Source organism: Pelodiscus sinensis, chromosome 9 (genome assembly GCF_052426305.1).
Source record: "Pelodiscus sinensis isolate ZL-2025 chromosome 9, ASM5242630v1, whole genome shotgun sequence".
In the NCBI taxonomy this organism is placed as follows: domain Eukaryota; kingdom Metazoa; phylum Chordata; order Testudines; family Trionychidae; genus Pelodiscus; species Pelodiscus sinensis.
In genome coordinates, this window is record NC_143060.1 from 59,478,405 (window position 1) to 59,500,897 (window position 22,493).

Sequence of the window (22,493 nt, forward strand, 5' to 3'; positions counted from 1 at the left end):
GGTCTGTGCTGCCTCCTGTCAGGTCAATTTAGTGCTCGGAAAAAGGGTCAAATTCACAGCTTTTGAGGACCAAAATCCTCTGCAGGCTGGTTCTTATCTTGTGATGGAAACTGTAGGCCCAAACAGAGCTGGGCCCTGAGCCAGGAAGAATGCAAGGCACAGAAAAGAGAGGAAACGGTTCTTCTCACATAGAAAGGAGTTGCCGGAGGTTGAACAAAGCCCTCAAAAGATCCAGCCTGTGCTGCTCGTGACAGATAGGGTGGCCAGGTGCACGGTTTTGAACCGGACAGTCTGGTATTTGAGGGTTCTGTCCAGGAAACAAATTGAGAAAATACCGGACGTATAAACTGTCTGGTATTTTCTAATTCGGTACGTTTGATTATTATTAGGCGTATCAGTGTGTAGTTGAGAACTGCCTGGCTGTAGACACGTTCACGCTGCGTGAGTATGTCTACCAGCCAGGCAGTACGAAACTACACGAGGGGGGCACGGGGCCAGGACGGGAGGGAATCCCCGGGGCCAGACTTGCTTGTACTTCACCGGGACCATGCGCGGGATGGGCAGCGCCCTGGGATCTGCGTGCAACCGGATCAGTCCCGCTCCCTGCTGGCCAATTCTCTCCCCACACTTCCTCCCCGGCCAGCCCCACTCTCCCCACTCCCCTCCCAGCCAGCCCTGCTGGTCCGCCCCTCCTCTGATCTCCCCTGCTTCCCGCCGGCTGGTTCTCCCCCCAATCCTCCTGCTCTCCCCTGGCCAGCTCCACTCTCCCTGACCCCCTCCCGGCCAGCCCTACTTCCTCCCCTCTCCGGTCTCCCCCGGCCAGCCCCACTGCCCCCAACCCCGCCAGCCCTGCTTCCCGCTGGCTGGTTCTCCACCTCCTCCCAGCCAGCCTCACTCCCCTCCTGGCTGGTCCCCCTCCCCAATCTGAGATGAAGTGTGTCCGGTATTTTTTTTGGAAACCCCCTGGTAACCCTAGTGACAGAACAAGTGCACTTGAAGCACAGGCCAAAGAAGCGATGGAGTCATGATACTGTGAAAAACCAGCATTAAAGCAGGACAAGAGCAGGAGTTTTAGCATTTTCATTTCTGGGGAGAAGCTGTTGCAGGCTGAGTTCAGCCAAAGTGACAGGCCTGGTCCCACAATTGCTGCAAACACACCTTGGCATTTCAGCCCTGTTTTAAGTCACCTCAGCCTGCTAGATGGGTTGCACTTCCCCTCCCACACCTGGAGGGCAGTGAAGAGGATGCACCCAGCACCAGAGGGCGGCTAGGTGCTGCCTGGGGAAGCCGTGGGGACATTTCAGGCTGCCTTTCAAGGGGCCTTGGCATTGATGCTCCGATTCCTCCAGGCTGCATTGTCAGTGCGCTGTGACTCAGCCACGACTTCAGGGTCACACTCACTATGACAAGCACAACCCCCCAAGTCACAACCACCCTCTGACAGATGTGCATGACTTCAGCTGAAGATCCCTGCAAAGCAAAGTCGAAAGCAGTGGGGGCGGCCGTGGCGAGGGGGAGAGTGTGTGTGGGGGGGGGGGGCAGTTAGAGTGACACACCAAGAATACGTTTAGGAAATAATTCACCCTGGCCAGCATCTGCTCCACTTCCCCATCACAGCAGGGCTGAGTCAGTAACTACCAGTGGGGACACTTCCTGGTTGGTTTGCGACACTGCGGGCTCCGGGGGAAACACAGAAGTACAAGTAGGAGCGGTGCAGAGGGGCAGGGGCAGGCTGTAGAGAGCAAAGCAGGGCTGCAGCAAGGGGAGGCCCGTCCTGACCCCATTGCTGCACCATGGCTCTGGCGGAGACCATCCGACTGTGGAACGAGGGAGTGTGTGCGGCTGACCGGAAGGACTGGGCAGCCGCGCAGGGTGCTTTCACCACAGTGCAGAACCCCCCTTCCAAACTCTGCTTTAACATTGGCTGCATCCACCTGACCCTGGGGAATTTGACTGAGGCGGAGGAGGTAAGAACCCCCCCTCCCTACCCCCCCCCCCCCCCACCCCCACCCACACACACTCCTCCTGTCACAGGCCCCTTCCACAGGCTGGTCTGACTGGTGCACCACAAAGCCCAGACGGCAGCTACCGCGCCCCTGACACGCCGAGGGACTGAGGCGGGTGGCTGGCCCCTGGGACGACTTGCGGACAAGCAGGTGCAGCCCCTGGCTTGTGCTGTCGCCTGACGGGCAGCAGGGCCCTCGGCACGACCCCGAGGAGCTGGCTGGCAAACTGGCCAGACCGTGTGCAGCGCGGGCGGGGGGGTGCAGGAGAGGGGGCATTCAGTGCACATTCAGCTACTGCTGGCCTGAGAGTGCATGGGCCTGGTTCGGAAGAGAGGGAGCCGACAGTGCCTCCATTTGCCCAGTTCATGCCTTCCGCTCGGCTCAAATTCAGCTGACACATGGGACCCAGCAAGAGCCGGGCAGAAAATGGTTTTCTTTTGATTCAGAGCAGGGACTTGCTCCCAGATATCCAGGCCCCAGCGAGTGCCTTGGGCACCAGGCTATTGGCTGCCCTAGAGCAATGGGGGGTCGGGGAGAGAAATTCCAACGTGGGCCTAGGCGGCCTTTCCAGTTTCCCACTCAGCTCTAGTCTCCACTTGGGGCATCAGAAACACTGGTCAGGGGAAACCCGGCAGGCATGTAACGGAGGGGCAGGCAGGGTGTGTGGGGGGGTTCCCCTTGTCTCCCCTCTCTCCATGTTCCCCTTTCTTCTTCACGCTGCCCTCGTGGCTCCCCTCAGCACTGGGAGGGTCTCCCCTCAGCACGTTCCACTGCTCTGCATGGGCACAGGCTCCACCCTGACCTTCCCGTCAGTGTCCAGGTCTCCTCCTGCCTCTCTCGGCCAGTCTGCCTGTGCCAGGTCTGAACCACCTTCTGCTCTCTGCAGGCGTTTTCCAGGAGCATTCACTGCGACAAGCACTTGGCCGTGGCCTATTTCCAGCGGGGGACCGTGTATTACAGGAGAGAAAAGTGAGTGTTTGGCAATCTCCAGCTGGGGGGGAGGGGGGTCGTGCTGCTTCTAGACAGAGCCATTTCTGGTTCCCGGCTGGCTGAGAGCAGCCATTTGGCAAGGCCGGCCTGTTGTGCTGCCAAAGCTGAGTAACTAGAGCCAGGACTCACCTCCCAAGAGAAGCAGGTTCTCTTAGAGGCGGAGGCCTAGTGGGTGGCGAGTGGGGATGGGAACCTGGGGAATACCCCAGTGCCTTTAAAGACACCCCCAAAAACAAAGACGATGAGCTGGCTAAAGCCTGCAGGGCAGGGCCTGTCTGGCACATTGTACAGCCGCCTAGCGCAGCGACGATGCTGCTCACCCCGATTGTGGGTTTGGAAAGAGCCTGGATGGAGGGAAGAGGGGGACAGACTTCCAAGCTGGCAAGCAGGCTGGCAAACCGCCATGGACACAGTCACACCAAAAATATCTGACAGCTGAGTCCCTCGAGGCAGAGAACCACTCCAGCTGGCCCCAGGAGTCGGGTAATGGTAAACGGCCATCAGTACTCCACGGGCTGGCGGGGGTCGTCTCCCAGCAACTCAGGCTAGAGCCGGGCTCTGAGGGCGTGAAAGATGGCAGGCAGCCCAGAGCCGTGCCCGGAGAGTTTGCACCTTTCTTTGCTCTACAGCTACGAACTGGCTATTGAGGACTTCAAAGAGGCACTGGCCCAGCTGCGAGGGAACCAGCTGATAGACTACAAGATCCTGGGGCTGCAGTTCCGGCTGTTTGCTTGTGAGGTGAGGGCGTGCAGGGGCTGAGAGTCCCTGAGACAAGCAAGGGCAGCTGGGAAGCGCAGGAGGGGAGGGAATGGGGTTGGAAGCTAACCCAGCATCACTCAGCCAGTGGGTGCCACACACAAGGGGTCACCAGGGGACACAAAGCACAGTGGTAGTGAAAGCAGCAGAATCCCAGGACTCCAGGTACATACACCCATCCCCCATGGATGGTTGGCAGGTCAAAAAGGGGTTGAGAGAGCCCCTCGCGATAGCCAGTGAGGGCTGGCTGTGGGCACTCAGATCTGGGGAGAGAAGCGGAAGAGCTCTCTGCGGCCTGGTCTTTTCTCTCTCTCAGTCCGGGACGGGTCCCACCACCACCATGAGCCTCCCCCGAGACATCAGCCTCTGTACCCGGATTAGTAGGGGCCTACCAAAATCATGGCTGGGAAACATTCATCATGGGCCATGAAATCTGATCTCCCTCGTGAAATCTGGCTCTGTAGGGGGGACCCCAGAGCTGGGCGGTTGGAGAGCAGCAGCTGCTGATCAATAGCCACAGCCATCCAATCCACAGGACAGTTCGGGATGACCACCCCAGCCCCAAGCTTTGGCCCACAGTGGTTACCCCAACTGTCCTATGGATGGGATGGTCCCCCACATGGACACTAGCCTGAAGGTGGCCTAGGGCGAGCAGCAGGGGTCAAGCCCCCCCCCCCCCCACTCGCGGAAATGGGGCAATGCAGCCAACAGCCTGCTCTGCTCCATCTCCATCTTGCAGCCATGTGGGTCACTTCACCACGGCGGCAGGAAGCAGAGCCCCCCGCCTGCTCCCCCAGAAGCCCTGTGTCGCTTGAGGGAGCGGGCAGAGGCTGGGGGGCGCTGCTTCCTGCTCCACAGAAAAGCGGAGCAACCTGGCGGGGAGGTGGTGCTGGAGCAGAGCCGGCTGCTGGTTGCGTTGCTCCGTTTCCTTCGGCCCACACTGCTGTGGTGAGCGCTGGAGGCCCGACCCCTGCTGCTGCCCTGCACTAGGCGCCCTGCTTTGCCGTCTCTTGGGGGAGGGGGCTTTGGGACAAAAGGGGCGGAGCAGAGGTGGGAAGAGATGGGGCGGAGCAGGGGCGGTTCTTTGGGGAAGGGGTGGAGTGAGGGTGGGATGGTGTGGAACAGGGTTCGGAAGAGGTGGGGCAGGGGTGGCCCTTGGGTGGAGGGTGTTGCCACAGGCCCCGTGTCTGGGCCATGGAGGTAGGGATGAGGAGCCGTTGCCCAGCTCGGAAGGCAGCAGCACCGAAGTCGGAGTGGCAATACCATGACCCCTACAATAGCCTTGCGGCCCTTCCCCCTCCCCCGCTGACCCCGTTTGGGGTTGAGGTCCTCCATGGTTACAATACCAGGAAATTTCAGATTTAAACAACTGAAACGGAGACACTGATGCTATTTAAAATCCTATGACCGGGAAACTGACCGAAATTAGACCGTAAATTTGGTAGGGCCCTACTGATGATCATTGGCAATTAGGCGGCAGCAGGAAGACGCAGACCCTGAAGGAAAGGGGTCTTCTCTAGCCTGCCCTTGCGGGGCAGGTTCTGCCTCCCAGAATTGGAGACAGCCAAGAGATGGCTGCAGAGTCAGGGAGCGGGGGCTGATTTCTGAAGGCTGCTCTCTAGGCCCAGTAATTTTAGAGACGTAAAACTAGCCTCTTTATATCCAAATCCCCCTGCAAAGGGAGAAGAGTCGGCCCCGCCAGGGACAAGTCACGTGAGCCCCTGTAAAGCACACGATCAAATGTTAGGAAGGTTCCTAGCAGAGAGCAGAACTCTTAAATAGCAAAGCGAGTCCTCTCCTCCTTTCCCATCCCCCCTCAGTCACACATCATCTCCAGAGGGAGCTTTCGGGACCCGCCTGGGGCCAGAGGACAAGCTGACTGCTCAGCGGTGTCCTCAGGAAGCAGGTTTCGGATGCAGCAGCGAGGGCCCATCCCAGGGCTCTGGCGCAGGCCGGTGGGTTGCTGTAGGAGTGGCTCTGTGGAGATCCCCCATCCTCTGCTCCCTGTCCGCCTCGCAGGTGCTGTACAACATAGCCCTGCTCTATGCCAAGCTGGAGGACTGGAGAAAAGCCGAAGAGCACCTGACGCTGGCGATAAGCATGAAGACCGAGCCCCGGCACAGCAAGATTGACAGGGCGATGGAAGCCATCTTGGTAAAGAATATCATGAGGGGCTGCTCGGGGGGTTGTTCCTACCAGAGCTCACTGGGGAAAGGCAGGGAGCTGTAGGGACGAGAGACACTCGGATTTCCAGGAGGGTCTGGGGAGGGGCTGAGTCATGGGGTAGGGGGCAGTTGGATTGAATGGGGTTTGTGTGTGGGGGGGTAGTTGGAGTGAGTGGACAGGAGGGGACGGCGACGACCTGGTGTTGACACAGGCGATGGGCCGAGTTTACAGGCAGGGAGCTAACCGGAAAAGCAGGCCATGCTGGAGCAAGCCGCATGCTCCTGAAAGCACTGGGATTTGTGTGCGCCGCAGAAGCAGAAACTCTTTGAGCCAGTCGTGATCCCCCCCGGGAAGCTGTTCAGGCCCAATGAAAAGCAAGTGGCTCAGCTGGAGAAGAAGGATTACCTGGGAAAAGCTACGGTAGGGAATTCAGCCCGTCGGGAGGAATTAATGTGCTGTTCGGCTGTGGGGCAGAGGAGCCCACTCGCGGGCGTCTGGCCAGGGATCCCCCCTTTGCTCTTACTGCGGGGTCTTGGCAGCAGGGAGGAGAGCAGGGGGTCGAAGACAGTCTCTGCCCTGACCCGCTCAGCCACAGGAAGGGGGAGGGAAGTCAGTGGAAATCCAGTTTAAAATGTGGAAGCTGCGTGAGCAGAACAATGGAACAGGCTGGTGGGTGACCAGGTTTTCAGGCCCCCTTCAGCGCGTGGGAGCCAAACAGCAGCACTGAGCTAGCGTGCGGGATCTGGGAAGGGAATGGCCAACTCCCTCGCCACTATCTGAGCCAGAAAATAAAACAGCCGCCATGGAGGGGCAAAGCCCATCCGCCAACCCCCGGCCTGCCAGCAACACACACAAGCGCATCTGATTTCGAAGGCCGGGATCGTCAAGAGAGCCCAAAGGGAGTTAAAGTACCCAAGTCCCACTGAAAGGAACTGGGATCCTCACTCTCCCCAGCTGCTTTGAGAAGCTTAGGCTAAAAATATAGCTGAGATTCCAGGCATCAGTGTCCCTTTGAGTGGTCCTGAGAGCTCTCCCCCAGGAGAGGCCCACAGGGCAGGTGAAAATGTTTAGGCTGAAGACCTGCTGCCCTGGACCAGGGGCCGGGGGTTTGAACCACTAGGAACAGTGGCCCCTCCTGGTGGTGGACTCAGGAGTACATGGGAGCCAGAGCAATCGGCCGGGATTTTCCAAAGCCAGAGGCAAGGCCGGGGGAGGGTAGATTACGGCGAGCTGGAAGCCAAAGCGTGGGCGTGAGGGACCCCGAGGGGGAGCGGGAGCTGAGGAGAGCCAGGAAGAACCAAGTCCCGGCCGTCACGGCCTTCCCCTCTTTGCAGGTGGTGGCGTCGGTGGTCGACAAGGACAGCTTTTCCGGGTTTGCTGCGCTGCAGCCGCAGGTGAGGCCGCGTGGGCTGGGCATGTCGTCACCCGCGTAGCGCAAGACAGCGAGCGCTGCCACGGGGAGAACATGGGCGCGGGTCTGCAGTGCAATCCCGGATGCCACCGCAGCTCCACCGCACCGCGTTAGCTCGAGCGGCAGGGCTGGGAAGGTGCAGGAGCCCGGGTCGCAGCCTGGCTGAGCTGCTCCCGGGACTGCGTTCCCATCGTCATGCGACTAGCTCGAGCAGCATGTCCTCCCGTGCGGCAGGCTCACCTGATTGGTGCAGCCACACGCCAGGAAGATCCAGGCCTCCCCTGGATGTCTTCCGTCAGTCTGAATCACCTCGTCTACAACTGCTGGGAGACAGGAAACCACCCAAGAAGGGTGATGGGACTTGGAGCGCCTGGCGGGGTTCGTTCTGCAGAGAGCAGGGTTCCTCAGGGTTGTTTTTGTTTTTTTACAGACGAGTAGCCCTCCGCCCAGGCCAAAGACCCCAGAAATCCTCAGGTGCGTTTAAGTCTAGGGGTCACCAATCTGGGGCTGGTGGGTTTCACCGCGACGTCATGGACTCGGGCCCGGACTTGCCGCTGAACGGCCAGGCGGGTTCCGCTTCCTGCCTGCTCTGCCATGGGCTGTCGGAGCGTGCGACGAAGGCACGAGAAAACGGCAGGGATAACAGTAATGCACGGAGCCAGCCTGGCGTTGCCGCGAGCAGGCTACGGCTACAGTCGTGCAGCTGCGTGAATTGATCCGTCTTGCACCATCACCCCCCAAGAACAGAGACACCGAGGCAACAGGGACCTGGAATGACAGGGCGAGAGCGGCGTTTGTGCTGCGAAGGGCTCTAGGGCACGGACAGGGAAGGAGACAGCTGCTCCTGGGCTGGAGGAGAGGGGAGAGGACCACCGGGGGCAGCTGGCGAAGGCTGTAGCAGCAGGGGTGAGGAGGAGGAGAATGTGCAATTAGGGGCAGCAGTAGAGCGCGGCCGGGGTGGGGCAAGGGAGGGCTGGTGAGCTGTGCTAGGCACGGCAGAGCGATTAGTTCTACCTATTCCAATGGAATAACCAGCTGCAACTGGGAGGGGCGGGGGGGGGGAGGGTAAATCTCCCTTGTGGAGCCAGTGTCTTCCTAGGCCACAGAATGAAGCCCTAGTGCCGCCGGGTGCTACTAGAGCCCCTCTGTCGATTGACACCCCCGCAAGGGTGAAAGCCGGCAGGAGAGAAGTGGGGTTCTCATCCCAGCTCCGCCACTGACTGCTCCTGCTCACCTTGAAGTCAACTCTCCGCCTCCTCGTAGCCCACTGTGAAAGGGGGATGATGCTTCCCAAATTCCTGGGGGCGCGGGAGACCCCCGTGTAAGCCAGGTGCTGCCCTGGGCCCATGGGGCCTGCCCCAGGCTCACAGGCCGGCCCCGAGACACGCGCCCTCGTGCTGCGCGGGTTGCCGGATTTCTTCCTGTTCAGGGGCTGGTGGGGTTCACCGCGACGTCATCCCTCGCAGGAGTCGGTGACGGACTCACACCTGTAAGGCCAGACAGGTTCCGCTTCCTGCCTGCTCAGCTCCCGGGAGGCTGTCTGCGGGAGCGATGCAAGGAGGGAGATGGCGGGTAATGGGTGGCATCAGGCAGTAGCCCCATTGCAACAGCACAAAGGTCTTGTTCCGTTTGCCTGACCTAGCAACTTCCACCCTAGCCCAGGGGCCTTGGTTCTGCCTTCCGAGGGGCTCAGCCTATATCCCCCGGCGTGCCATGGACACCCACTTGCTCTTTATCGCGCTCCCCCAGGCCTCACCATGCTACCCCAGCCCTGCGTTCCCCCAGAGCCCTGCTCTCCTAACCCGAGCTGTGCCCTGCCGGCCGGCTGTGTACAAGCACGGGAAGCTGACCGCCTCAGGGTCCAGAATTACTCTTCCCTGGCCCTTCCCCAGCTCAGCCTCCCTCCTCTCTCCTTAGCCGCAACCCTTGTATTCCCACCTCAGCAAACCCCTCAGGTGAAAGGCCCCATAAAGCCGCCAAACGTAAGAGGCTGAAGAAATGACGAGGGGCTTAGCAGGGGAACGGGAGCCTGGCTGTACTCAGAGAAAGGGCTTGTGTGTGTGTATGTGGGGGGGGGGGGTCCCTATTTATTCTCTCACTCTTGACACCAGTTCCTAGATCAAATGCTCCAGTTCACTACTGGCCTCCCAGTTCCCAGGGTCCAGCATTCCTGCTGCCTCTCACCTCAGCACCTGACCAGACGGGGCCGTCAGCTCTTCCTTCATGTAGGGGAGGCTGGGTGGGAGCCAGAAGTGCTGGGCTCTCTCCCAGCCCTGCCACTGACCTTGAGCAAGTCACTTTGCCTTAGTTTCCCCAGCTGTAAAATGGAGCCATTAGGTAAAGATACTCACCCCTTGCCGGCTTTGTGACGTGCCTGGAGGCGTATGAATGAAGCATGCTGTGTACCTATGGGGATGGTGCACCCCCAATGCGATGAGAAGGGGGGCACTGGGCTAAACTCCAGCCCTCCGTGGTCTCGCTGCAGCAGGAGCAGGGTGAAGGGAGCAGACTGGGGCGTAAGGCGACGTTCTTCTGCCACCGCGACTGGGACAGCCTCAGCCCTGCGGGAGGGGAGGAGCAGCCCAGGAGAACAAGAGATCTGAGCCAGCTAAGGCAGGCAGCAGCACTCACTCTGCCGCTACCTCCCCTTGCAGGGCCCTGGAAGGGGACCCCCACCGCGTGCTCTACGAGTTCACGCCTGAGACCAAAGAGGAGCTGCAGGTCCTGCCGGGAAACATCGTCTTCGTGCTGAAGAAGGGGAAGGACAACTGGGCCACCGTGATATTCAACGGGAAGGTACTCGCAGCCCCTTCCACACCCGGCTTTGCCAGGCCTGAGCTGGCGCTCCTCTGGGCCTGCTCCGGCTCCATCGAAGGCAACGCCAGAGCCCCTGGGGCAGGGCCAAGCCCCACTGCCTGGGTGGGTTTGCTGGGGTCCTTGTCGATGCTTTTCTCCTGTTGCCGGACCCACGTGCTTTGGGGGTCTCCCTGCACCTTGGTGCCCGGGCTGCAAAGTGATGCAAGCCCAGCCATGCTTCTGGGCTGGGTAGGGTCTTTTCCTACTCTGGGTTCCTTCCCAGCATCCTCCAATTCCCACTAGCCGGCATCTGAGTGCAGCCTGCCTCCCTCGTCCACCCCACCCACAGCATTTCCACCCAGGTCCTCCCGCTTGTGCCTTTCCTCTCACTGCCTGCTCCCTCGCCTGCATGGCTACAGCCACACTGGGCCCTCGACCAGCCCCTCGCACACCACCCCCAGGAGGGCCGGTTCGCCTGACGGGGCATTGCCATGGTAACACAGCCAGTGAGGGGTAAAGGCAGGAAGGGGATGCCGGGCTCTTGGCTCCCAGGCCTGTCTGTATCCCCCTCCTGCACTCTCTCCTCACCCCAAGGCCATCCAGACCCCGCCTTGCCCTTTCTCCAGGGACTGCTCCGGTGCCGGGTGCTCCTCGCACCCCCCAACCCAAAGTGTGAGAGTCCGGAGGCTCATCTCGGACTCGAAAGCCAAGTCTCAGGCACCAGCTGAGCGAGGCCGCCAAGAGCAGGCTGGTCAGATGACAGGCTGCCGGGTCTTAGACCCTCCTCCTGGTACAGTAGCTTCAGCCCGGGGCTACTCGGATGCTCCTCTGAACTGCGAGAGGCCACAAGGGTTTCAGGAAACAAACCTCCACTCTGCCAGGCACCAGGTGCAGGGGAGACCCTCCCCTCCCAACCCGACTGATGGGCCTGGCCGAGTTGCTCCTGCCCAGCCTGTGATTTGCCCAGGTGTTAACGGGGCTCCTCCTAACCGCTCGCCTTTGTCTTTGGGCCTCCCCTCTGCGCAGAAAGGGATCGTGCCCTGCAACTACTTGGAGGCCATGGAGCTTCAGAACCAGACGCTGGCCCGGGTAAGGCAGCGGGGGGGGGGGGGGGGGGTCTCACACCAGGGCTGCTGGGAGTGGGGCAGACAAGTGTTTCCTCATCCCCTCCCCCCCCAACCACTCTCCGTCCGAGAGATGTAGCGGCTACTGCAAGGCATTTCCCACCCTGCTCAGACTGCCCCCTGCAGGGCACCGCCCAGCAGTGCAGCGCTACCACGCATGGCGTGGAGCTAAGCGAGGGCTACCCATGCCGTGGCCAGTGAGCCCCACCCGCCCAGGATCCCAAATCAGCCGCTCTGCCCGGTGCGCTGAAAGGGAATTGCACAGGCAGGGCGGCAGGGCCCCAGCTCTTCAGTGCTGCCCCCTGCTGATAACACTAACTGCAATCACACCCCACACAGGAGGAACCCCCTCCAGAGTCGGACATCCCCGCCCCACCCACTTCCACTGCTCCGGAAAAACCCAGGCCTCCGGCATCAGGTCAGTGGCTGTCTCGCTCGGGGATTGCGGAGACGGGAGCACCTGGTGGAAAAAGGCCTTCGGCATTAGTATCCCCCCCCAGCTGTTGTGCCCCCTCGCTCCTGCAGCCCCCAGCCGCCCCCACACAACTGTTTATACCGGGGGAATTTATCCCCAGCCAGCTGTAGCTCTTGCTTGTTTCCTGGGCGCTACTGGAGCAGTAGAGGGAGGCTGGAGCAAGGGACATGATCTTCATCATAGCACTGGCAATGGAATCAAACAGTCAAATGGCTCCGTGGCACGTTGGGGCCTGTGTGCTCCTAAATCCCATGGGCACTTGAGACCACCCCATCCTTAGTTCTGTCGTTAATCCCATTCTTACGTCCAGCATCACTGGAATTTTCCCCTGCTCGCGCTCTAGTAGCACAACCCTCGGGGATTAGAAAGCTTATCGTGTGCAGGACACACAACACCTGAGCTTACCTCTAAGCGAAGGAGCTTACCGCTGCTCGCAGGAGCCTGCCTGTGGGCAGCCAGCCCCTGGTGAAGCCTTGACAATGCAGTCACAAAGCCCACCAGTTTAACTTTGTCAGACCCTGTGCGGGAAGAGTTCTCTGTGGTCCATGGAGAAGGAAACAAACGCACAGAGAGAGCAGGTCCAAAGATGCCAAGGCCCTGAGCGATGGGGACTTTGCAGTGACTTGCCTGAGGTCACGCCACAAGGCAGGGGAGCAGAAGCCAGGGGGTGTGGCTCTGTGACAGCTCCCAGACCATCCATTAACAGAGACCACAGACCCCAAGCCCTGAACACAGAATGTCACTAGTTTGACAGGCAGGTTTTTACACCCCGATCGCCAGGTTATCGGTCTACACAGACACGCGCCCCATGGGGAGTCTAACTTCCCCGCCGCTCCAAAACCCCAGCCCTCTGCCTCTGGGGCGGACTTGGCTCGCATTAGGGCTGGAACTTGGAGTCTCGTCAGCCCCCTCAGTCTCTAGGAGAGACCATTAAAAACAGAACCATGAGCAGGTCTGACATTTCATCCAGTGTTACAAATACACCGGGGGCCAAGCTCCTCTTCGGGGTGCACCAACCAGCGGTTACACAGCTCACTCAGCCACATCTTGCTCATTATTTTAAGTCGCCCCTTCATGTGGGCTTCCGTTGTTTTAAAAATTAAGCCTCTGTGCCCTCCGGTTGCAAAAATAACCTTTGCCGTGGCAAAGCCGTCTGCCTGAGTCAGAGAAATTAGGCTGCTTCCGTTCCTCTCAGTGGGGAATTAACACTGAAACACTTCAGTCGCGTCACTCCTTTTAGCAGCAACCAACTAATGTCATTGTTTAACGTACTGAGGGATGAGTGGTGAAAGGGCGGCCGTGAATCCCAGGATACATTTGCGTGCAGGGTGACAGTAGTTACCTGGTTGGTGTCATTCAGCTACTTTTCCCTTCGCTCTCCCATTCAGTTCCTGGGCCTGGTACTTCTGAAAAACAGCAGCAAGATGTTCCAAAGGTAATGGGTGTGTCTGTGTGCTTGTGGGTTTGAGGAGAGGAACCACTGCATGGTGAATACAGCCCTGCCGATCGGACACAAGCATGTACCGTGTCTGATGTTTGCACTCATTCAAGTGCCACAACCACCTTTTTGAGCTTGTCACCGACTAGACCAATAGTCCCCTATAGGAGCTATAGGCAGGCTACAGGGAGCTGGCCAGCAGGAACTGGGTCTGTTAGTGCCTCTGAGCTCGCTCTTTGACTCTGTGCAGTGCTGGTAAGTTCATGATTGGGGCAGCCTTTTGGGAGAGATCCTTTATCCCCGCCCCGCCAGAGCAACACACATGTATCTGCACGAGCAAGCCCTGAGCGACCAGTGGGAGTTGCTGTCAGAGTGACCGAGTGGCTTGGCTTCCCTCCCAATTGCCAGAGCATTAGCCAATTGGCCTTTGTTGTGATGGTGAATTTTGGGACTTTCCTACTGCGAAAGCGACTCCAAGCTCCAGCTGGCAGATTACTGGAGTCCGACTGGACCCAGCGGCTTAGTGACGAACATTTCATTTCTCATGCCAGTCCCCTGACGTAGGCAGGCCTCAGTGCTCCTCTTTTAACGAGTCCTAACTAGCCGGATTTCCGTGGAAAAGTCTTTGCAGCGTTCAGTTCCACTTTCCCCTTGCAGGACGCGGGCTCAGGCTCCCCGAGCTCCTACGTTCTCAAGGTGCACTACAAGTACACAGTCGCAATGCCCGTCTGGCTTGGCATCACCTACGGTGAACTCCTGGAGATGGTGTGCGAGAAACTGGAGCTCTCACCAGAGCACACCAACCTGAGGTGAGTGAGCGACCGCCCGGTCTCAGCAGCAGCCGCATCTCCAGGGGGATTTTAGTCTCATGCAAATCCCCCTCCCCCGGCACAGGTATCGGCCTGCCGACAGCGAGGCGCTGGTGACGCTGAGCAAGGACAGCATGAAGACAATATGGAGCCACGCCAAGGACTATTGCTTGACGCTGTGGTGCGACGTCACCGAGGTCAGTAACCGCTGGTTGTAGCCCTCGCTGACTGTGCACAGCTCTTCTGGCACCAGCCTGCCTAGCTTGGGCCCACCTGGCTGCTGCCGGCGGGAGAGAAATCTGGCGCTGGAGATTGGAAAGCCAATGAGGGACAGGGAGAGAGTGAACATGGTGAACCCAGAGCCGTGGGCCCAACTCCAAGGTGCTACGTTGATGCTGCATAAGACTCCCCTCGGTCTTCAGAGTGTGGTACCCTCTGGCCCAAACACACAGCCTGGGTGAGCGAGTTCCCCTGGCATGGACGCGCTCGGAACAGCTCACCAGGGCATCCCGAGGGGTGTGCGAGTGGGGAGAAGGGGGCTGTGCGTGACCCTTTCTCCCATCGACCTCCCACAAGGAAGACGCCCTTCGACCTAAGGTGCATCGACTCCAGCAGCGCTGTTCTCATAGCTGGAGTTGCGCATCCCAAGTCGACTCTCTCCCCAGTGCAGACAAGGGGCCCACGTGACGCCTCCCCCAGGCGCTCCGCCCGCTTTGCAAAGCCGCCGTGTGCACGCTCCATGCTGCCCGCTTCGGGCAAAGTAGCGTAGGAGCTTCGCTGGCCCCCGCAGTGCTGTTTGCCCACAGCTGTGCTGCACCCCAAAGGCAACGCTCCACCGCCCTAGGGAACGTTACCCCAGTGGCAGTGCTGAGGTGAAATGGGGCCGGGAGTTAGCAGAAGAGGGCGAGGGGCCCTGTAATGGCCACGAGCAGTCAGGCCCCCGCCGTCCGAAGGGAAACGGGCCCCACTGCCTGCAGGGTGGTGGGGGAGCTCTGGGGCTGGTGCCCCCCGCTGGGGGCGTGTGAAGTTGAGGCTCACAGCACGCCGCTGTACCACGCAGGCCCCTCCAAACGCTGTGGTTTAGAGCAGGAGCTGGCCTGTCGCCACACACCCACCTACGGTTGGGTCTGACCACTGAGCGGCCTTGAAACTGATCCCCCACATTGTGTTCCTGAGGCAGCTTTCCGCAGCGACCCCTTTGGGCACCACAGAGCCGGCCTGCGCCGGCGTGCTAAGCACACTCACTTGGATCAGAGCTGCCTGCGCGCAGACAGTCGCGTCCCCTCCCCCTGCAAACGGATTGGGGGCACGCGAGGAGCGGCTGTCAGCAAGGACAGTTGCATTGGCCAAGAACTACAAAACGGGTCTGTCTGGATAGAGGAAGGCACCTGCCCCTAGGAATCCCCTCCAGGGGACTTGCCGTGTGGCTGCATTGCGACCTCCCGCAGCGCAATTCAGCCAGCAGCTTTTCTTACAGAGATGCACATTAAAAAAAACAAACTGGCATTTTCAGCAGGCTGTTTCCTACCTTAGGGAGACCAGGGTTTACTGAGCACGGGAGACAGCCGAACTGTGGAGGGCACCCAGAAGACACCCTCTCCACAGCTGGAAGCAAACCAAGTGGTAGCACGCTACAGTTATGAAGCCACCCAGCCTGAGGACCTGGCGTTCCAGGCCGGAGATGTGATACTCATCTTATCCAAAGGTAGGTTTATGCCACCGTGACCTTGACAGGGGCTCCCAGTTCTGGTGGCCCACTGGCCTGATCTCAGCGGTGCCAGGGAGCTCAGCGGGTGTCATGAATAGCCAGTTTCTCTAAAAATCATGGCACACCCCGTGGGGGTTAATTCCACCAGCTGCCACCTCATGGTAGCTTGTCAGCAGGTCACCTTTCTGCTGGGCACGGACAAGCCAACCGAGAACTTCTCTGGCCTCTTCCCCAACCGGTTGGGTCTTGCCCTGCATTTTGTGCTTAGTCAGCTCAGCCACACATCAAATCGAGACCAGTTGACCTCTCCTGCTTCCAGCCCCCCGGCCGAGGGACAGATTTCCCTCTGGCCGGCCTGCAGGGAGTAATCACGTTGCTGCAAAAGCCACCGCTGCATGTGACACTTCACCCTCGCTGGCCCTTACAATAATACACGCACCTTTACCTGGCATTGCTCAGGTCATTGAGGGGCTCAGAGCAGGGTGCTGGCTGGTGTCCGCGGGCGCAGAGGTAAATGCCGATATCCACAGACCGTTTTCACAGAGGTGGATACAATCTTGTGTCACTAGCACCCTGCAAATTTGTGGCCTCCGCTTTAGAGCCGTGGATCGTTTTTTGCAATCGTACCAGTAACTCCAGCCATTTATTGACACGGTGGCAGACTTTTTTTACCATAGCCAAGGCCCACACGCTGACCCTGCAGTTCTCAGCCCACTTCCCAGCTTCCTTAACAGTATTCGATGGCACCAGGCTCCCTTTCCAATCCACCTCCGAGCAGCCCTGTCCCATGGCCAGGAAACAGCCACACAAGCTTTGGATTCCAAGCTCAGCTGGCGTCAGTCAGACCCTGGAGCACTCTCATGCTTGAGCCTGCTAGTCACTTGCTCAGAATTTGCTTTTTGAAATCAAGGATGGGCCACTGCTACCATACCCCCCTCCCCCTCCCCACAGTGGGTGTGCGTCACTCTCCCAGGTAGTGGCACTTAGACCACTTACAGACAGACACAGAACGAGCTTCCTCTACAGCTTTAGCTGAGCGCCTGCTGCTTTTAGCTCAAGCTCTAGAGACCCGCACTAAGCGCCAGCGGTCCCGGGCTCCGTTCTGCCTGGCGGTGTTACGCTACCACCCACCAGCACAGGCACAAAGCCCCCCCATTGTTCCCCAAGTCCTCTCTCCCCTAATCAAATTCCGTGCGTGCTGCCCCAAGTCTCTGGCACAGATTGTTATCGGGGAGAACGGCGTCTGCCCCTCGTCTTCCCAACACCAACCCACGGCGTTTCCAGTCCAGCTTTACAGCGTGTGAGGCTACAGAACGGGCCTCGAGGAGGGACGCTTTGGCCTTGACTCTTTCAGTCTGTACGCGAGGCTGGTGTGCGCCAGTGCAGTTAGGAACAGGGCCGACACCAGGCACAAATCAGGCCAAGTCCTCTGCCCGGGGCTGCTGCAGCCCCTCCCTTGCTCTCAAGAGCGCAGCTTCAAAGCGGGAGGATTTGGCAGAGACTGAGCATGGCTGGCGTTGGGGGTTTAGCAAATCTCTCAGTACGTGAGGCCTGTAGCTGCATCTTCGCTCGGACGCTCGCTCTCGGCAGAATGAGCTTGGTGGCTGTTAACAAAGGGTCTCGTCTTCCTCCTTGTCCCACGCAGGTTCTTTTGCTTTGCTTTTGTATGTCCACCCACACTGCACAGGGAACACGCTCTCCAGCACCCCAGGCTCCTCTTGCTTCTCTCTACTGAGTCCTTGCCTGGAAAAAGCTCCTCTTCCTTCCCTTCATTTCTCAGAAATTCACACACGCCGCTTCATTGGACTGGCACCCCAGCTGCTCTCCTCATTGTGACGCTCGCTGGTTTTTGTTCATCGCAGTTGCTTTGGTTTGTCTTCTCCAATGTAATGGGTGACAGGCAGCTCCCAGGGCACCTGGCTCTGGCCACACCATGTTGGGGTTTGCCCCTTAAAATTCATTCCATTGTCTTTTATACAAAGGCTTTTGTACCTTTGAGGAGCTTGCCTTCATTGTTCTCGCCTCGTTCTGGGCACAAGGTTACACGGAAGATCAGATTTTGCTCCGAAAGGGAGTCAGAGCCTTCGCTATTGCTATTGATTTTACCCAGAAGACATTCAGGGTTTCATATAAACTAGTCTAGTGTAAGCCCCCAAAATCAAACGCTATGGGCAGCCCCTGTTGGTATCTGGTACTCCTCATTCTGTGAGGATAAGGAAAGTGGACGGAAGCGTGTGTTCCCGTTGGCCTCCCACCATGTCGTCAGTGACAGCTCGGCTTAAGTTAAGCCGAATCCAGCTCAGCATTTTGCATATCTGGGTGACGGATCTTAAGCTGACTGAGGACCAGGCCTGAATGTCTTCCCAGTACAATGAACAGCACTAGTGCCTCTCACCATAGTATCTAAGGTAATACCTCTGCATCCACCTACTTCTGGTATCTCCCTTCCACATTTCCAGTCAGCCCTTGGCTCTCACGAATTAATTTTTTTCCTTTAAGCGAACAGTGCGAGATTGCTTTCTTTCCCCTCTGCCAAGGGCCTGCCTGCTTCGTTTATTCCTTCTGTATACTTTTGTTTCCTGTTGTGTTTCACTCGTGCTTTCCCATCTTCGTACTAAGGATGTTAAGAACTAGTCTACATACAGGCCGCACAGGGGGAGGAAAGGGGATACTTCAAAGCAGCAGTGCCACATGAAGCCCAGTAAGGGCTCTTTGCAGCGCTGCCGCTTTGAAACGCTGCCACAGCATTTCAAAGGGGCAGCACCGTGTGGAGCCCAGGTTCAGCTGGGGACTCCCTAGCTGATCCCAGGCTGCATGCGGCATTTCCCCGGAACCTGGAGTCAGCTGGAGAATCCGCAGCTGATCCCAGGTCCCATGGAAATGCCGCACGGAGCCACAGATCAGCTGGGGACTCCCGAGCTGACCCCGGCTCCATGTGTCATTTCAAAGTGGCAGCACAGCATGAGGCTCAGGGTCAGCAGGGGACTGAGTTCCCCACTGAGCCCAGGCTCCATGCTGGCACTTCTGCTTTGAAATGAGCAAAAGCTCCTGCTGGGGACTCTTGTACATTTCAAAGCTGGCATCCCTGCATGCAGTCCGGAGCCAGCGGGAAGTCCCGCTGACTCCAGGCTCCGTGCGGGCGCTTCCGCTTTGAAATACGCAAGAGCCCTCGGGCTCTTGTGCATTCCTCTGTGTGTGGAGCCCGGAGTCAGCGGGACTTCTCGCTGGCTCAGGCTGCACATGGAGTTCCAACTTTGAAATGTACAAGAGCTCCCGCTCAGACTCTTGTACGTTTCAAAGGAGGATTGCGGAGGTGCCTATCGACTAGTGAGCAGTTGATGGAAATTCCATTAACCACTCAACTAGTAAATTAACTGATATTTAACATCCTTACTGTGTACCCATCTTCCCCGGTTCTTGCCAGCTCCGGAGCTGTCCATCCTGGCTCCTTCAGCTCCTTATTTAGCCACGTTTTCACCAACATCTACCTACCTATCTGGGGGGGCCTCACTTGTGAACTCAGCCACAGATCCGTTTGTAGGGTGTGAAGCCCATGTTGGTCTTAAACTTATTCCGTGTGAAAAACCTGCTCCCTGTATTTTCTCTTCTAGTGAATGAAGAGTGGTTGGAAGGCCAGTGCCAGGGGAAGATTGGCATTTTCCCCATAGCTTTTGTTGAAGAAAGTGTGGCTAAAGACCCTGAAATCTAATTCCAGAGAAGCCTAAAGATCCCAGGACGTGCAACAGCTGCATTTAAGAGGTGTCTCGTTAGCCACTGCAAATAGGCATGTTATCCTCGCGTGTCACCTGTTGCTGTGCCCCAGCTCTTAAAGATGTACCAGTCAGCACCTGGTTTATGAACTGTCTTCCAAGGAGACCACCAGCCAGCCAGCCAGCCATGCCTGAACAGCCGTGCTCCTAGACCATTGAGAAGCAGCAGCTGTCCCCTCATCTATTCCTCCTAAGTCAAGAATGGGGAAAACTGCTTCTCAAGGGCAGCGCTGGTGTATTTATAGCACTGTCAGCAAGAACGGAAAAGGGGCTGGTGGCTGAGAGCTACGGATCAGACCAGGATAATTCTGCCACATCATTATAGTCACCTGACACAGCATTGCCAGCAAACCCAGCATTCAGACATCATGGATTATCCTCCCCGCCTGACTCAAACACCATGGCTGTGTCTAGACTGGCAAGTTTTTCCGCAAAATCATCTGCTTTTGCGGAAAAACTTGCCAGCTGTCTACACTGGCCGCTTGAATTTCCGCAAAAGCACCGACGATCTCATGTAAGATTGTCAGTGCTTTTGTGGAAATACTATGCTGCTCCCATTCAGGCAAAAGTCTTTTTCCGAAAAACTTTTGCGCAAAAGGGCCACTGTAGACAGCAGAGATTTGTTTTCCGCAAAAAAGCCCTGATCGCGAAAATGGCGATCGGGGCTTTTTTGTGGAAAAGCGCGTCTAGATTGGCCACGGATGCTTTTCTGCAAAAAGTGCTTTTGCGGAAAAGCGTCCTGCCAAGCTATACGCGCTTTTCCGAAAATGCTTTTAACGGAAAACTTTTCCGTTAAAAGCATTTCCGGAAAATCATGCCAGTGTAGATGTAGCTCATAGCTTTTAAATTCCACCTAGACTCAGTCTTTTGGGATCATGTTTTCAAGCTCTTTGCAGCAACCATAAGGGCTCGAAGCCTTTTTAAAAAAGAAAGCCCGGAGATGAGGCTTTAAGGAAAAACAGCACAGAATTTAGCAACACTGCTACCCTGCCTGTGTGCAGCCAACACAACCCCGCCTTTCCCCCTCCAACATGCATGTATTGTAGTACTCCATCATCCAATAAAATGGCTCCTCTTTCACCGTGCTTCACCTTCACTGACCAGCAGCTGGGATTGCTCACTCCCTTAAGAGGGACCCTTTTCCCTTGTCGCTCTCTGCACGGATATGTATGCGATTGGGTGTCCTGCACTTGAGGTGGCGACGGGTGACAGGGGACACCTCTGACCCTACACCCCCCTAGCAGTGTAAATATTGATACTTGTTTTCAAGTTGATTGTTTTCGAAAGACGTCTGAGAACAGAAGCATGGCAGCTCTCACATCAGTACAGTGCTGGCTTGCCGGCACAGCCCCACTAACGTGCCCCAAAACCGATAGAGGTGTCAGACTCAGACATGGCAATTCCGCTGCCAAAGCTCATTTAAGAACTGGCCCCAAATTAGAATTATTGCAAGAACAAGGTTCTAAAAATGGTAGCGAGACCTAGGCTGCTGGGACTTGAACGGAGACAACACATCCCTCATGCCACCCTGGTACGTATCTGGAACAATGGCTTGTGGGGAAAAAGGATCTGCCTATTGGAATCAATCCCAAACGTTATTGATTCACATCCCACCTTCAAATGAAACTAAGGGTTGAAGTACCACGTGCACACTTCTCCTTTTGTGCACATTTATTTTAGACCCTATTAGGCTCACCTGGAGTACTTACAAACCCAGTAAAGGAAGCGTTGAATTAAGGTGAGATCTGGAATTTGGCTGGGGGAGTCTGGGTGCTATGTTAGAGGCCAGGAGGGTTAGAATTGGTCAGGATTTTGGTTTTTTGAACACACACACACACACACACACACACACACACACACACACACACACACACGCTCCAATCCCTATTCCACTGAATATCTAACATTATTTCTACAACAGCTCCAAAAGGAGAGACATCCAACCTAAAATTCAAACCAGAGACCTGAACCTGGGTCTCCCCCATCCCAGGTGAGCGCTCTGCCCTGCCCACCAAGTTACTGGCGGTTTTGGGGTGGGCTCTCACTCTGTTTCACACACACTCCGGAAGAGCTCAGTTCCATCATGATGCAGAATGGGGATGTTCTGAAATAGTACAACGTCTCACGGGGCAGAACACCATTTCCTTCCCAGCTCCAATGGCGTTAGATGGAGGATACAGGTTCTGGCTGAGTGTACGAGGGCTCTGGTGGTGAGAACACATCCAAGAGCAGAGAGGCAGAGGGGGGAGGGAGACGTAGCTGAATATCCGGGACTATACCGGAACACTAAAAAGCTTCAGCCAGTTTACTCTTGTTCTAAGGCTTCGGGTTCCCAGTTCCCCATTAATTCTCTCTGAGCGAAGGAGCTGCCAGCCCCACTGCACTTCTGACCTCACATAAGTCTGCTCCTACCTGGACCCTGAACTCACATCATCTTCTTCATTAACCCTTCCTGGGTCATAAGGGATTTTCCAGCTCACCAATCTCCCCACCTGGCTCCTGTAATTGTCTTCTACTGGGAGCCACTTAACAGCTGGGTTTTATGTTAAGGTGACAACTACTTGATTAACACCTGACCCCATCCCCCAGCCAGTTGCAGGTCCTCGGATTCCTGTTTCCTTAAAGGGCCATGTTCCTGAACGGGTCAGCTGGGCTCCCTTAAAAGGAAAAGACCACCCGTTAAAGTGTGCTACTTCCACCAAAGCACCGTCTGGGAACCCCTGCTCTAAATCTTTCCATCAGCTCCCCACGATTGAGTTAATTCACTCTCAGGGTTCTTGCAGTTTGACACAAGCAGCCTTCCAATGGAAAGCTTTGCCAGCACCTCCCGTACAGGACTTTCAGTTCCATGTTCACAGCCACTGGGCTGTGTTTGCCTTTTGGGTCATCCGTGCTGCGTCCGTCAATCTCTCTGGCTCACTTAATTTTCAATCCCATGTGAATCTTATGTTGCTTAGCATCAGCCTTGCTCCCTTTTCTACAAGCAGAGAATCTAAATAACTTCCAATCAGTGACACAGGAAAGAAATGCTACTCAGGCCTAGA

The 22,493-nt window shown here is 57.2% G+C and overlaps 1 protein-coding gene across 2 annotated transcripts; it reads left to right on the forward strand.

Moving 5' to 3' along the window:
* Positions 1 to 1,673: 1,673 nt before the first annotated feature.
* On the forward strand, positions 1,674 to 20,730 carry NCF2 (neutrophil cytosolic factor 2). Of its 2 annotated transcripts, XM_006126913.5 has the most exons (15): positions 1,676 to 1,967; positions 2,893 to 2,975; positions 3,626 to 3,734; positions 5,772 to 5,906; positions 6,231 to 6,338; positions 7,253 to 7,312; positions 7,760 to 7,803; positions 9,984 to 10,125; positions 11,152 to 11,214; positions 11,589 to 11,667; positions 13,113 to 13,159; positions 13,820 to 13,971; positions 14,057 to 14,168; positions 15,505 to 15,676; positions 19,291 to 20,699. In XM_006126913.5, exons 1-15 carry the CDS (start codon positions 1,794 to 1,796, stop codon positions 19,386 to 19,388), a joined length of 1,578 nt encoding a protein of 525 aa, XP_006126975.3. In that variant the 5' UTR covers positions 1,676 to 1,793; the 3' UTR covers positions 19,389 to 20,699. The 2 variants fall into 2 exon arrangements, with proteins under 2 accessions (XP_075792893.2, XP_006126975.3); XM_075936778.2 differs by lacking the exon at positions 6,231 to 6,338 and having other exon boundaries at positions 1,674 to 1,967; positions 19,291 to 20,730.
* Positions 20,731 to 22,493: the final 1,763 nt, after the last annotated feature.